Source organism: Rhincodon typus, chromosome 35, assembly GCF_021869965.1.
Source record: "Rhincodon typus isolate 14 chromosome 35, sRhiTyp1.1, whole genome shotgun sequence".
In the NCBI taxonomy this organism is placed as follows: Eukaryota; Metazoa; Chordata; class Chondrichthyes; order Orectolobiformes; family Rhincodontidae; genus Rhincodon; species Rhincodon typus.
In genome coordinates this window covers 19990174-20004126 of record NC_063366.1, presented here as the reverse complement: position 1 = coordinate 20004126, position 13953 = coordinate 19990174, and the positions used below count along the sequence as shown (strand labels likewise).

The 13953-nt window shown below is 44.0% G+C and overlaps 1 protein-coding gene across 1 annotated transcript; it reads left to right on the top strand.

Annotated features, from left to right (window-relative positions):
- Positions 1-738: 738 nt before the first annotated feature.
- LOC125486954 (zinc-binding protein A33-like) lies at positions 739-13252 on the top strand. Its single transcript, XM_048616566.1, has 6 exons — positions 739-1149; positions 1229-1324; positions 1418-1651; positions 2695-2717; positions 2813-2928; positions 8688-13252. The coding sequence occupies exons 1-6, from the start codon at positions 739-741 to the stop codon at positions 9236-9238; spliced, it is 1431 nt and encodes a 476-aa protein (XP_048472523.1). The 3' UTR covers positions 9239-13252.
- The last annotated feature ends 701 nt before the right edge of the window (positions 13253-13953 follow it).

Sequence of the window (13953 nt, the reverse complement as noted above, 5' to 3'; positions counted from 1 at the left end):
CGATGTGAATCTGCAAAATTATCCAACCCACGAGGTTATGGATCCTCATTCAAGGCTGAGTTAAACATATTCCTGATGCAATTATGGAATATTGGGGTGATTCACGAGATAACTCGACTGAGAGCGAAAGTGGAGCTAAGGCAAAAATTCGGTCATTATTATATTGAATTCGGAGCAGGTTTGAAGGACCGAATGGCCTCCACCTGCCCCGTGTCTTATGTACATATGCTTATATGATTATCTCTCAATCTTCTAATGACCCCAATACTTAAAGCTGGATGTCATACTACGTTTCCCCAGACTGTAGTCGGCACTGTATACTGTGCAGAGCAAAACATCCTTGGCCCTGTAACTCCCCTGTCCTACCCTATCTCTCCTTCATTCCATTGAGAAATGCTCTGAGAAAATTCAGCCACCTCGCCTCAACTCTAACCCTGTTTGAACTTGTACTAGTTTAATGTTCAAATGAAGAACTCGACGTGACGTGAACTGTGGATGTGTTGGATATGACTCTTATGAACCATCGGCTTCAAAAGAGGATGATAGAGTTCAGAGCAGAATAAAGTGAGAGAACTGGGGAGAGAAGGGTAGAATTGGGGGGTGGTGAACTGAAGCAGGGCACTGACTTGTTGAGCATTGTAGTGATCCTCAATGGGAAATCACGGGACTGAATGCATTCCGCAAAGTATAGATTTTAAAACTCAAAGCACTTTGAACCAGGAAGTGTTTAGTTTCGACATGGCATCCAGGCAGCAGTGGGAGAGTTGGACCGAGGAGACGATTTGTCCAATTTGCCTTGCTTTCTTCACAGATCCGGTAGTACTGGAGTGTGGACACAACTTCTGCCGCTCCTGTATCACCAAGAGTTGGGAAAAGAAGAGGATAAACTCCTGCCCGGAATGTAGAAGGGAGGTTCCGGAAAGAAACCTCAGAGCAAACCGGGCCTTAGCGAAACTGGCTGAGAAAGCTCGAGAATTAACGCTGAATCCGAAAGATAATGAAAGTAAACTTCACTGTGAGGAACATCAGGAAGAATTCAAGCTGTTTTGTGACACTGACAAGACATTGATCTGTCTGATTTGTAGAGATTCGCGGGCACACAAATCTCACAATTTTATGCCAATTAAAGAAGCTTTTGAAATCTACAAGGTAGTAGGAACAAAATTGATTATCCGATTACTTTCATTGTCAAACGCTTTCATTCTGTAATTTTCTTTCCCAATGCTAGGATCAATTGAAATCGTCTTTAGATTATCTCACGGAGAAGAAGTTGGCAGCCCTACAAACGGAAGTGAACCAGAAACAGAAGATTTCTGAAGTGAGGGTGAGGTCTCCCTGTGCAGATTTTCTGGAATCTCAGTTAGTTTTGTTCCCTTTGTCGTGGGACATTAATGATGTTTCACATTTCATTTGGTAGGAACGGGCGAGTAGTCTACAGATCCACATCACATCCGAGTTCACTAAAATGCATCATTTTCTCAATGAGAAGGAGCAATGTTTACTCAGAGATCTCAAGGAAGAAGAAAGGAAGATTCTAGAAACAATGCAGAAAAACCTTCGGAAGATTCAGGAGAATTTAAATCTTATTAAAGAGAAATTTTCCAAGTTGCAGAAACAGATGGAGCAAAATGACGAACTGATATTTCTGAAGGTGAGGATTATGTTGTAGGTCAGATCAGTGAAACTTCACCCAGTGACAAAACAACTGATGATAATAGTGAAATAAATGCAGCAATTGTGGCACAAACTTGAAAGAAGTGAACGCCAATTGCCTGAGAAGCAATAAATACAAAATATTGTGGTTGCTAAAAATCTGTAACAAACATAGAAAATGCTGAATAAACTCAGCAGTTCTGGCAGCATCTATGGAGAAAGAAAAGAAGAGCTGACGTTTCGAATCCGATGTGACACCTGTTCAGAATTTCTGAAGCATTTTCTGTGTTTGTTTCTATGAGGGCATTCTATTGTTGTCACAGAAATACATCAAAGTATCTCCGGAATATTTGTTCCTTCTCTGGACTGCAACGTCGTGATCTTGACACTTGTTTGTGAGAATTCCGTATTGTATAAGGTGAACATCTTCCAGAAGCTCATGTTACATTTCCAGTTTTAGATAAATGTGATGTGAGTGTATCATGCATCTGCATGTGTGTCCCGTACGGTCAGTGTGAGCCTTTCTGTGACTGTATGTAAGACTCTTTTCAGTATACAAAGGTCAACTAAATGCATCATTCCACAATTCGTAAGAACAACTGTTCTGTTTCCGTGAATCAAATCCACTCCCTATGCTCATCATTTGTTGCAATTCATCGCTTTAATTTTCAAGTTCCACTTTGAAAATTATTATGGAGGAGGCTGCCTCCACATCGACAGTCGATGCTTTTTAGCCAACAAGGCATAGTTAAGGACAACTTACGTTTTACTTGTTGTTTAAAAGAACATGCACGTGGAGCAAAGTATTTTTGTTTTTGCGCCCTTTTAAAAATCGTCTCCTTACACTTTCCAAAGTCAATATTATTTGCTTTGTCGTTCACTGAGTTTAAAAATCAATGCAGGAGAAATTCAGCTGGCCTGTGAAACATTTGTGGAGAGAAGAAACAGGACATATTGACTCTAATATGGCTCTGTTGTGGAATTAGTTTCATTATGAATTCAGCTACTATCCTCACTGTTCCTCTTTGTTTTACATTTCAGGAGGAAGTTAACCAGAACTGGAGGTAGGATACCGTCTTTACTGAAACTGATTTGACAAGAATTTCAGGAAAAAAAAGATTGTGTTAAACTTCTGACATAATCTTTTGAAAACTCACAGCATTTGTGACGACATTCAAAACACGACAGTAACATCTGCCGTCCTACCCATCGAAAGGTTCAAGGGCCCTTTACAGTACGCAGCGTGGAAAAAAATGATTGACTCCGTTCACCCTGGTAAATATCTTACATTTAGTTTTGTTTTTCTAATTAACAATACTCAATTAGCAGAGCCGAAACAGATTCCCAGATTAACGACTGATGTCCGCGTGTAGCGAGGCCGTGACTCATTGCGCTAGATAAGGAATGACCTGAGGGTAGTATTCAAGATCGGAAGTAATACAGATAAGACAAGGGCCCAAACTAGACTGGTTTAACATTATCATTATCTCACGATAAAGTGACCAGCCCCAGGTACAAATCATGTCAGTTATCTATCAACCTGTCAAAATCAGATCAAACTCTCTAAATCTCCCACGTCCTCACTCCCAGACTCTTATCAGCTTGGAAACATTCAATTCTATGTCCTGGCCAATGTAGGGTAAACATGATGACCATAAGAGCCCAGGTGTCCTGCGAAGAAACAAAGCACTCATTTCACGCTATCTGGGCCTCTTGACACCTGTTGAGTTTCTTCGTTGTCTCATAGCAGGTAACTACCTTTCCTATTCGACAGGATTTCTGCTGGTCTGTTTTTACACGTATCCTAAATCTTTAGGATATAAACATTTGGTCGCTGCCGGCCCGAACACTCCAAATAATCTTTCAACCGGTTTAATCAATATCTGCCCAAAGAGGGATTTTAACGTAGCCTGTATAAATTTCAGCAATAGAATGTCAACAACGATGTGCACAGGCGGTGGTTATATCTATGCAACTTTTATTAAGTAGCGCGAAGAATAGTTGCAAGGTTTCTCTGCATTTTCATATCTCTCCCTGCCCGCATTTCGTCCCATTCCCCAACCATTTTCTTTTAAATCTGCGGCTTTTCCGTCGTCGTGTCTATCCCCAGTATATCCCAGAGTCTCTTCCACTACGTTCCCATTATTGCCTCTCCTTTCACTTGCTGTCTGCTCACAACCATACCCGAACAGTAGGTCACTTTCGACCTAGGTGTACTCTGGCCGGCCCGAATCCGAGTCCTGAGCGCTTCATTCAGACACCCGTGCCTCGCCAGGCCGTCCCCTCCATTCCCATCCAAAGGACCATAAAAGGTTGAAGCAGAATTAGACTAATTTGCCTATCAGGACTTCTCCACCATTCAACAAAATCATGACCGATTTGCTAATCATCAAATCCACTATCCAGCAACATCCTCATAAACCTAAATTTCTTTACTGATTAGAAATCTTACCATAGCCTTGAACCTATTTTTCTATTCAAACTCTTCAGAGATGTTATTATGCACCTCTGGAGAAGGTGGATCTTGACCCCGGGCCTCCCTGTCCAGGTGAAGGTACATTACCATTGCGACAAGGTCCGTTTTTTCCTAGCGCTCCGCCCTTCCCTCCAACCCTGCCTATCTACAAGCAGACGCGGCGTTTCGCACTCAGGCCCGCCCAATCTCCTTGTCTCCACTCGGAATCCTCCCCATTCCCCTCAGCCCCGTCCAACCCTATTCAGTCCCTCCTCTGTCACCCAGACTCCGCCCCCTTTCACGCAACCCCTACTCAGTCACATCTGAAATAAAATAAATAACTATCGATGCTGGAAATATGAAACAACAACAGAACATGTTGGAGAAACTTAGCGCGTCTGGCAGTATCTGTGGATTGAATGGAGAGTCGATGTTTCCGGTCGGGTGACCCTTCTTCAGAACTTCTTCAGACTCTTCTTAAGAAGGCACACCGGATCCGAAAATGTTACGGCTGCTTTCTCTCCTGATTTGCTGCCAGTTCTGCTAAGTTTCAACAGCAGTTTATGCTCATGTTCCAAATTTCCAGCGTCCGCAGTTCTTTGTTTTATTTCAGCGATCTTTTATTTTGTTTTATCATTCCTGAGACAGCTGTTCTCGCCGCTCTCTGAGAGCCACACTCACCATATGGGCAGTGTCGACCTTTCTCCGTCAGCACCGCCTCACGCAGTCTTAGAACTAACCAGTTCCACTTCGTTCTTCTCTCTCAAACTGACTCCACCATGCCTCACTCAATCTTGCCCTGCCTTAGTCTGGGTCTTTCTCACCGACATCCTCCCTCTATCATCCAATATACGCACTGCTTCAGCAAATCGTTCCGACGTTAAATGAAGTCTACCTCTCACCCTGTCCTTCATCTCTTGCACTCTTACGGTGCCCCTCACTGTCAGCCTGCCCTCCTCGTTCACCCAGGGGTGCCGACTCTCACTCAGCCCTGCCTTCGCATCAAGCCACGCCTTCCCTCAGCCAGTCTCTCCCACTGACCCGGGCAGTCCCTCCCTCATCCAATCCCTCGTATTCACCCAGCTCTTCTTCCCTCACTAACACCTCACCCCCAATCTCTCACTCGGTGTCGTTTTCCCTCATCCGGACTTGCCCTCGCAAACCGCCATGTCGAGCCACACACACTGCCCTCTCACCCCCTCACCAACTCTCTCCCCTCCCACGCAACCCACCATCACCCAGTTCTGTCCTTCATAACCCAGATCCAGCTCTCTCATCCTCTTTCATTCCCAGCCCAGTCTTCTCAAGCATCCATGCACAGTTTTCACGCTCCCGCCCTTTAATACAACACTTCCTCCGTCACCTAAGTTCGTACACGGTCCGCAGCCCCGTCCCTTTCTTTCCTCTATCCTCTCTTTAACTATATTTTCCTTCTATAAACATAGAAAATAGGTGCAGGAGAAGGTCATTCGGTCCTTTCGTCGTGCACCACCATTCAATATGATCATGGCTGATCATGCAATCTCAGTATCCCATTCCCGCCCTCTCTCCATACCCCTTGACCCCTTTAAGTGCAAGGGCCATGACCACCTCCCTCTTGAGTGTATCTGATGAGCTGGCCCCAACAGCTTCCTGCAGCAGAGAATTCCACAAGTTCACAACCGTCTGAGTGTAGAAAGTCTTCCTCATCTCAGTCCTGAATGGGCTTACCCCTTAGACTATGAGCCCTAGTTCTGGACTTACCCCAACATCAGGAACATTCTTCCCGCATCTAGTCTGTTCAGTTCCATCAGGATTTTATAAGTTGCTATGAGATCCCCCCCGCCAATGCTTCTAATTTCAAGCGAATACAAGCCTATTCGATCCAGCCTTTCCTCATATGTCAGTCTGGAATCAATCTGGTGAACTTTCACTGGACTCCCTCAACTGCAAGCATGTCCTTCCTCAGACTAGAAGACCAAAACTGCACACAATGTTCAACGTGTGACCTCACCAAGGCCCTGTATAACTGCAGCAAGATATCCTGACTCTGACACTCAAATCCTCTCACTATGAAGGCCAGCATGCCATTAGCTTTCTTCACTGCCTGCTGAAATTGCATGCCAACCTTCAGCGACTGTTTCACCATGACACCCTGGTCTCGTTACACCTCACCTTTCCTTAACTGCCACCATTCAGATAATAATCTGCCTTCCTGTTTTTGTGATCAAAGTGGATAATCTCACACTTATCCACATTATATGCATTTGTCAAGTATTTGCCCACTCCATCTGTCTGTCCAAGTTACCCCGCAGCTACTTAACACCCTCCTCACAGCACACACTGCCACCCATCTGCACATTTGGAGATATTGCATTCAATTCCTTCGTCCAAAGCATTAATGTATATTATGAACAGCTGAGGTCCCCGCACTGAGCACTGCGATACCCGACTCATCACTGTCTGCCACTCTGAAAAGGACCCACTTATTTCAGCTCTCTGCTTCCTGTCTGCCAACCAGACCTCTATCCCTGACAATACATTACCTCCAAGACTATGAGCTTTAAATGTCTTTAGCAACCACTTGTGTGTAACCTTGTCAAAAGCCTTTTGAAAGCCCAGAGGCACAACATCTACTGACTCACTCTTGTCCACCATACTGACCACATCATCTAAAAATTCCGGAAGATTTTTCAAGCATGATTTCCTTTTAGTGAATCCATGCTCTTTAGGACGGATTCTTTCATCACTTTCTAAATGTTCAATTATTACATCCTTATTGATTGACAGCAGCATTTTCCCCACTACCAATGTCAGGATAACCGGTCTATAATTCCCCATTTTATCTTTCTCTCCTTTTCTTAAAAGCGTGGAGTTACGTTAGCCACTCTCCAATCCATTGGAACTCTTCCAGAGTCTACAGAATGCTGAAAAATAATCACTAATGCATTCATTATTTCTAAGGCCACTTCCTTAAGTACTCTGGGATGCAGAGCATCAGGCCCTGAGGACTTATTGGGATTTAATCAGAACAACTTTCCCAATACCATTTCCTGACTAATAAGGATTTCCTTCAGTTCCACCTTCATGTTTGACCCTCTGTCTCCTAGCAGTTCCTGAAGGTTACTTTTGTACTCCTGAATGAAGACCAATCAAAAGTATTTATTCAACTGGTCTGCTGTCTCTTTGTTGTCCATTATAAATTCACGTGATCCTAACTGGATTGGACCTACATTTGCCTTCAACAGTCTTTTTCTCTTCAAATATTTATAGAAGGTTTTGCAGTCAGTTTTTATGTTTTCTGCAAGCTTATTTCATATCCCATTTTCCCTTTGTCCTCCTCTGCTGAGTTTTAAGTTTCATCCAGTCCTCGGGTTTGCTGCTTTTCTGGCCAATTTATATGCCTCCTCTTTTGCTTTAACACGATCCCTGAATTCCCTTGTTAGGCATGGTTGAGACATATCCCTTGTATTACTCTTACACCAGACAAGGACGGACAATTTTTGAAGTTCATCCATGTGTTCTTTAAAAGTCTGCCATTGCCTATCCAACATCAATCCCTAAAGCATTCTTGGCCAGTTTATCCTAGCTAATGTATGCCTCATATCATGAAAGTTAGCTTTCTTTAAGTTCAGGACCCTATTTTCAGAATTAATTGTTTCATTCTCCATCTTAATGATGCAGTCCACCATATTATAGTCACTCTTCCCCAAATGATCTCGCACCACAATGTTGCTAAATAATCTTCTCATTACACCAGCCTCAGATGGCTTGCTGTCTAATCGGTTTATGGACATAATGGTCGAGGAAACCATTCCTCATACATTCCAGGAAATCCTCCTCCATCGCATTGCTACCAGTTTGGTTAGTTCAATCAATATGTAGATTGAAGTCACTCATAATAACTGCTGTACCCTTACTGCATGCATCTCTAATTTCTTGTTTGATACAGTCCCCAACATCATAACTACTGTTTGCTAGTCTGTACACAACTCTCACTAACGTCATTTCCCTTTTGGTGTTCCACAGCTCCACCCATACTGATTCCATATCGTCCAGGGAAAATGTCCTCCCTTACTATTGTGTTAATCTCCTCTTTAACCAGCAGCACTACCCCACCTCCCTTTACTTTCCGTCCATCTTTCCTGAAAATTGAGTAACCCTGGATTTGATTTCCCATCCTTGGTCACCTTGGAGCCAGGTCTGTAAGATTCCAATTAGATCATATCCATTAATAACTGTTTGTGCACTTAATTCATCCACCTTATTACAAATGCTCCTCGCATTGAGGCACAAAGCATTGAGGCTCATTTTGTCCTTCCACTCTCATTCTACGTTATATTCGCTGTTTTATCCATCCTCTCTGTGTTTTCTCTTTCTCGCTCTTCTACACATTTCAATTGTCTTCTTCACTCCAGTGCTTTTTGGTAGCCTTTCCCTCCAGCCTCTTTGGCCACTGCTGCGCTGAGTCGGGGTTCAAACCATAGACAGGCAGCACATTCGGTGAATACAACACAGAGATAAGGTTAAAAATGAATGTGTTTGAAAAAATGTCAGAAGAAGGAAAATAAATAAATCTACTCTTTCAACTTTCTGCAAGTTCCAGCTTCTCTGACTCTGGATCCGAGTACAGCCCACCCACAGCTCATCATGACTGAGGACCGGATCAGCGTGAGACACAATAACCAACGGCAGTCTCTCCCTAGCAGCCCTCGGAGGTTTGATTCCTGGGCCTTTGTATTGGGTTCAGAGGGATTCACATCAGGGAGACATTACTGGGAGGTGGAGGTCGGGAACAAAAATGAATGGGGCGTTGGAGTGACACGAGAATCTGCGGAGAGGATGGGAGGAATCGTCCCAATACCTGAGACAGGATATTGGGTGGCGGGACTGATTTCTGGACAGGGTTATTTTGCTTTTACGTCCCCGACAGCGCTCCGCCTCAAGCTAAGCGTGAATCCCCAGAAAATCGGTGTTTACCTGGACTATGAGGGTGGACAGGTGTCATTTTACAATGTGGACAACATGTCCCACCTCCACACTTTCACCGACACTTTCACTGAGAGGATCTTTCCAATCTTCAACCCGGGATGGAATTTCGATGGCAACAATCCTGCACATCTGACAATCTGCGGACTGAAAGTTCACTAACCAATCCACCCCATAATTTCACACTCTCTCGTTACCTCCTACCAGGTAGCAACTGATGGATTTCGGTGTCATTCACAAGTGGGGGCCCTGTCCAAATGCAACTTGCGAGTAATTGAGTAACAATGTTTTTTGGTGATCTTTTTCTGTTCAAAATTGAAGGCAAACAGCGGCTACTGCTCCAGGGATGCCTGTTAAAATTAACTGAACATTCGCAATTCCATCGAGGGTGAACCGATGTTCAGTCAAAGAGTTGAAATAAGGGTTTGACACGAACCACAATCTGCAGTTCAATGTTGTGTCAAAGAGGTGAAAAGAACAAAGTTGAGATGGGGCACCGGTGAAGAATATGACAGGGGAACTGATCGAGGTGCAGCAAATTAAATCATTTGCTTGGAAACATATTTTCTGGGGCTATCAGCAATACAGTAAATTTCGGAGGATAAAAATGAACAGAACACTTCAGTTTATCAAGTGTACATGATGGAAAGTGAATGGGATGATCAAATGTGAAAAGAAGAACCAGGTTAACATTCCACTTATAACCCTGGTATTAATACTGGGAACTGAAAGATCAGCAAGGAGATCTGTGGAGCTGGAGGAAACAAGGAGGGAGAGAGAAGAAACAAACAGCAGCTCAATTGTAGATATAGGCATACTGGGTAAAATGAGCTGTGCTGTTAACCACTGTTGTAAGGAATATGTTAGAAATTATTGTTAAACACGCCTTAACAGGCCACTTTCTTTACGTTCATAGAATCATACAATCTTGCGATAATGTAGCATAGAAGAGGTATTTCAGGCCATTGAGTCTCACGAAAAGATACTCTCAATCTGCACTAGCCCTACTTTCCAGCACACGGTCCGTAGCCTTGAATATTACACACTTCAAGTGTTCATCCACGTATTTTTGAAAAGGTTGTGAGGTTTCCCAACTGTCCTTGCAGGTAGCATTTGCCTGATTTCCACCGCCGTCGGATGAACTTTCCCCCTCAAATCCCTTCTAAACGTCCTGTCTTTTACTTTAAAATTATGCTGCCTTGTTGTTGAATCTTTGAACTGAGCAGAACTGCTGCCTTCTATCCACCATCTCCATGCTTGTCATAATCTTTCACGCCTCTATCAGGTCACCACTCAAAATTCCCTAGTCTGCAGAAAACAAGCTATGCTCATAGCCAAACTGCTCTATCCCAAGCAACATTCTGGTGAATTTCCTCGTACCCACTCCAATGCAGTCATATACTTCCTACAAAGCGGACGACTAGAACTTCACACAGAACTCCAGCTGCAGTCTAACCAAAGAACTGATAGATCCAACATAGCCTCTCTGGTAACATATGCCACGACTGTTAAAATTGAATACGATGTGTGTCTGCTTAACTAACATATTATCCTGTTCTATTGCCTTCGGGAATTTGTGGATAACCTCCCCACTATTCCTCTGTTCCTCAGAGATCACTAGTGACCTGTCACTCAATGAGTACTCCTTTGTCTTCTTACTGCTTCTATAGAGCACCACCTTATACTTAACCATCGTTAAATTTCATCTACCGCTGATTTGCCTATCTGATCAATCCACCAATTTTAACTGTAACAAAAGACTTTCTTTCTCACTGTCAACCTCCGGGCCAATACTGTGTCATCCGCAAACGTACTTATCATGCCCCTTCCCTGTCTTCTCACACTCCCTCAGTCATTCTCTAATCCCCTACCCCATCACTGCATCTCCCATTAACATTTAAGTCACTCACACTCTCCGAATCCCCCTCGCTAACACTAACACCCTGCCTCACTCTCCACTCTTTGTTTGTTCTCCTCATACCCTTCCCTCTCCATACCTACTTCATCTCCTACTATTGCTCCCTCTTGCTTGTTTATTTGCCGGCCAGATCAGCTGTTCACCACCTCGCTCTTCCCCGCCCACTCCACTCTGTGTCTCAAGCAGACTCTATGTCCTACAACCTCTCCAATCTCTTGCCCGCACCCTCTCCTTCAGCTCGTCTTCACATCTGGGTCTCTCTTTCCTTAAACTCACTTTACTCTCGCCCTTTGCCTCCAATTGCAGCTTATTCACTCTGCCCCTTGTGGACTGCTCTTCCCTGAGTCTGTGTCCCCTCTCGCCAATACCCATCCCCATTCCACTGCCTGTCTCAATTTCCTCGTGTTCAGTCCTTATTCTGATCTGTCTCTATTTCTCTCACGCACACACACTCCCATACCCTAACTCTCTCCTAATTATTCTCTCCCTCACTCTCCCTCTCCCCTGCTCGCTGCTAACCCCAAACCCAGAAATCCCCCACTCCCACTGCTTTGTCCTAAACCCTTTGATCCCGTCGATCTGCCCTGCTTTCTTCTAAACCCCCCCAAATTACCCTCCTCCTAACTCTTCTCCTATCCCCAGTGCCCTTCACCCCTCCATTTCCATCCCACTGCCCCTGCACGTCGATCACACTTTCCTATGTTTTCCCTTTCCTCTGTCCATCCCTTACAGCTCTTGCTCTCCTTCACTGTGTAATGTCCCTCACTCTCACTTCACTTTGTTCCTAACCCCGCAACACTTGCTTCCCCTTTCTCCTGTTCACCAGTCTACCTCATGCGTACCTCCTCTCCTTCCCACCCCTCCTTTTCATCTTTATTCACAGCCTCTTCCCCTCCCTTTCACTTACACGTTCTCATACCCGATTTGATGGCACTCTCCACTCCCGTCATCCTCTGTGCCCTCTTACCTCCTCTTCACTCTCCCCTGCCCTTCCATCCACTCCCACTCTCCGTCAATTTACATCTACCCTTTCCCTACCCATCTTCTATTTTAACCCATCATTTCACTCGCCTTGTTCTCCCATTACATCATTCCATTCCTTTTCCCTCTCTGATAAACTTCACCATCCCCACCCCGCATTCTTCTTCACTGTCAAATTCGCAGCACTCACTTTCATCTCCATAGCCTTCCCTCCCTCTGCACCGTTTTCCCGTGTCTCACTGTTCCCTCACCTTCCCTTTCATACCCCAACATTCCCATTTTCCTTCTCTAGACCACGGACTGCGGCTTTTTTTAAAAATTCCACGTTTTCCCCTGTCCCTTGCTTTATCATCGAATGTGTTGTTTGTGTTTCTTCCCCCATCTCCACGTCTCTGACTGTCGATCTGAACACAGTGATTCCGCGGATCATCCTGCCTGAGGACTGGACCGTTTGACGTGTGCACTTGAAGGGCTGCGGCTCCCTGACTCCCCAGAGAGGGTTGATCCCTGGTACTGTCTTGGCATCAGAGGGATTCACATCAGGGAGACATTACTGGGAGGTGTAGGAGGAGAGAGAAGAGGGAGTGGTACGAGAGTCTGTAGAGAGGAAAGAGTGAATCTTACTGAAAGCAAAGACAGGATTCTCAATGTTGCGACTGTTTATCGGAAGAGGTTATTTTGACACCACCTCCTCGCCTCTCCCAGAGTGTAGTTTCCCGGAAGATCGGGGTTTTCCTGGACTATGAGGGTGAACAGGCGTCATTTTACAATGCGGACAACATGTCCCATCTCCACACTTTCACCCAAACTTTCACTGAGAGGATCTTTCCCTTCTTCTATACGGGATTGAAATTGATCGTATAAACTCCGTGTCGCTGACAATCTGCAGAATTAAAGGGCACTGACAGACCCATCCCAGAATTTCATCCCATTCCCAATCCCTCCTACCAGCTGAAAACTGATAGGGGTCGAGTCCAGTCACATGTGGAGAGCGAAGCCTAGTTAATGGAGTCAAAGTTACCACGTATGCCTGCTTTATTGGTTTGTCTATCTCTGTCTACATCAGTGAAGCTGTCCTTAAATTACAGCACTTTTCTCTCTTTTCTGAAAATTATTATTAAAACATAATGTATACGCAGCTCTTTTTATTTATAACTGTGGTACAATATTGTAAACTCTTCACATATTGATGGTATTAAATAACTATTTACCAATTTGCAATGTGATTCTTCAACAAAAAATAACATCTTAATTAAATCCAAGAATGGTAAACTCAACACATTTTTGTTTTGTTTGATATTAACCCACCACCTCCTATTTGTATGCCGTGCATTCTGAATTCATTTGAATGACTTTCGGAGCCTCCGGACAGATTAACTGGGGCGATGGCTGCGGGGAAAAATCCAAAAATTTGCATTCATACATCACTCCAAATCGTCTTGGGTCATTTCCTGAGACGGACAGAGGGAGCAACCGTTTGTTTCAGATGGGAAGCAACACAAGATCGTAGTTCAGTTGTCGTTCCTTCTAAAACTAAACATTCTATTTTTTCTAGAAACTGTATTGATGATAGGGCAGCGAAGAGGGAAAAAAACTTGGACATCTGTCCAATTGAATATTGTGACCTCAGTGATTCTTATGATGTTTCCTTTGTTCTTTGTACGCCGGAGATCTATTTATATTTGTAGATGACTAGTTACTGTTGCAACACTCGTGCTATGCAGAAAATATTACATATGGAACACAAATTTAATTCAGTTTAAAGAGGACACCTGCGACAATTTTACTCGTTTGAAAACTCCTGGGGCAAAGAACTTTTCAATACAGGACCCAGTCTATGGCTGCTCAAGCTGTCTAAGTTCCTTCAATGATTTGATATATATTTCAGTGAAAGCTTGCAGCTGGCAATATGTTTAACAGGCAAGATTTGCCTTACCGGGGTGAAGACAATAGAACCATAGACATCAGAAACTGTTTC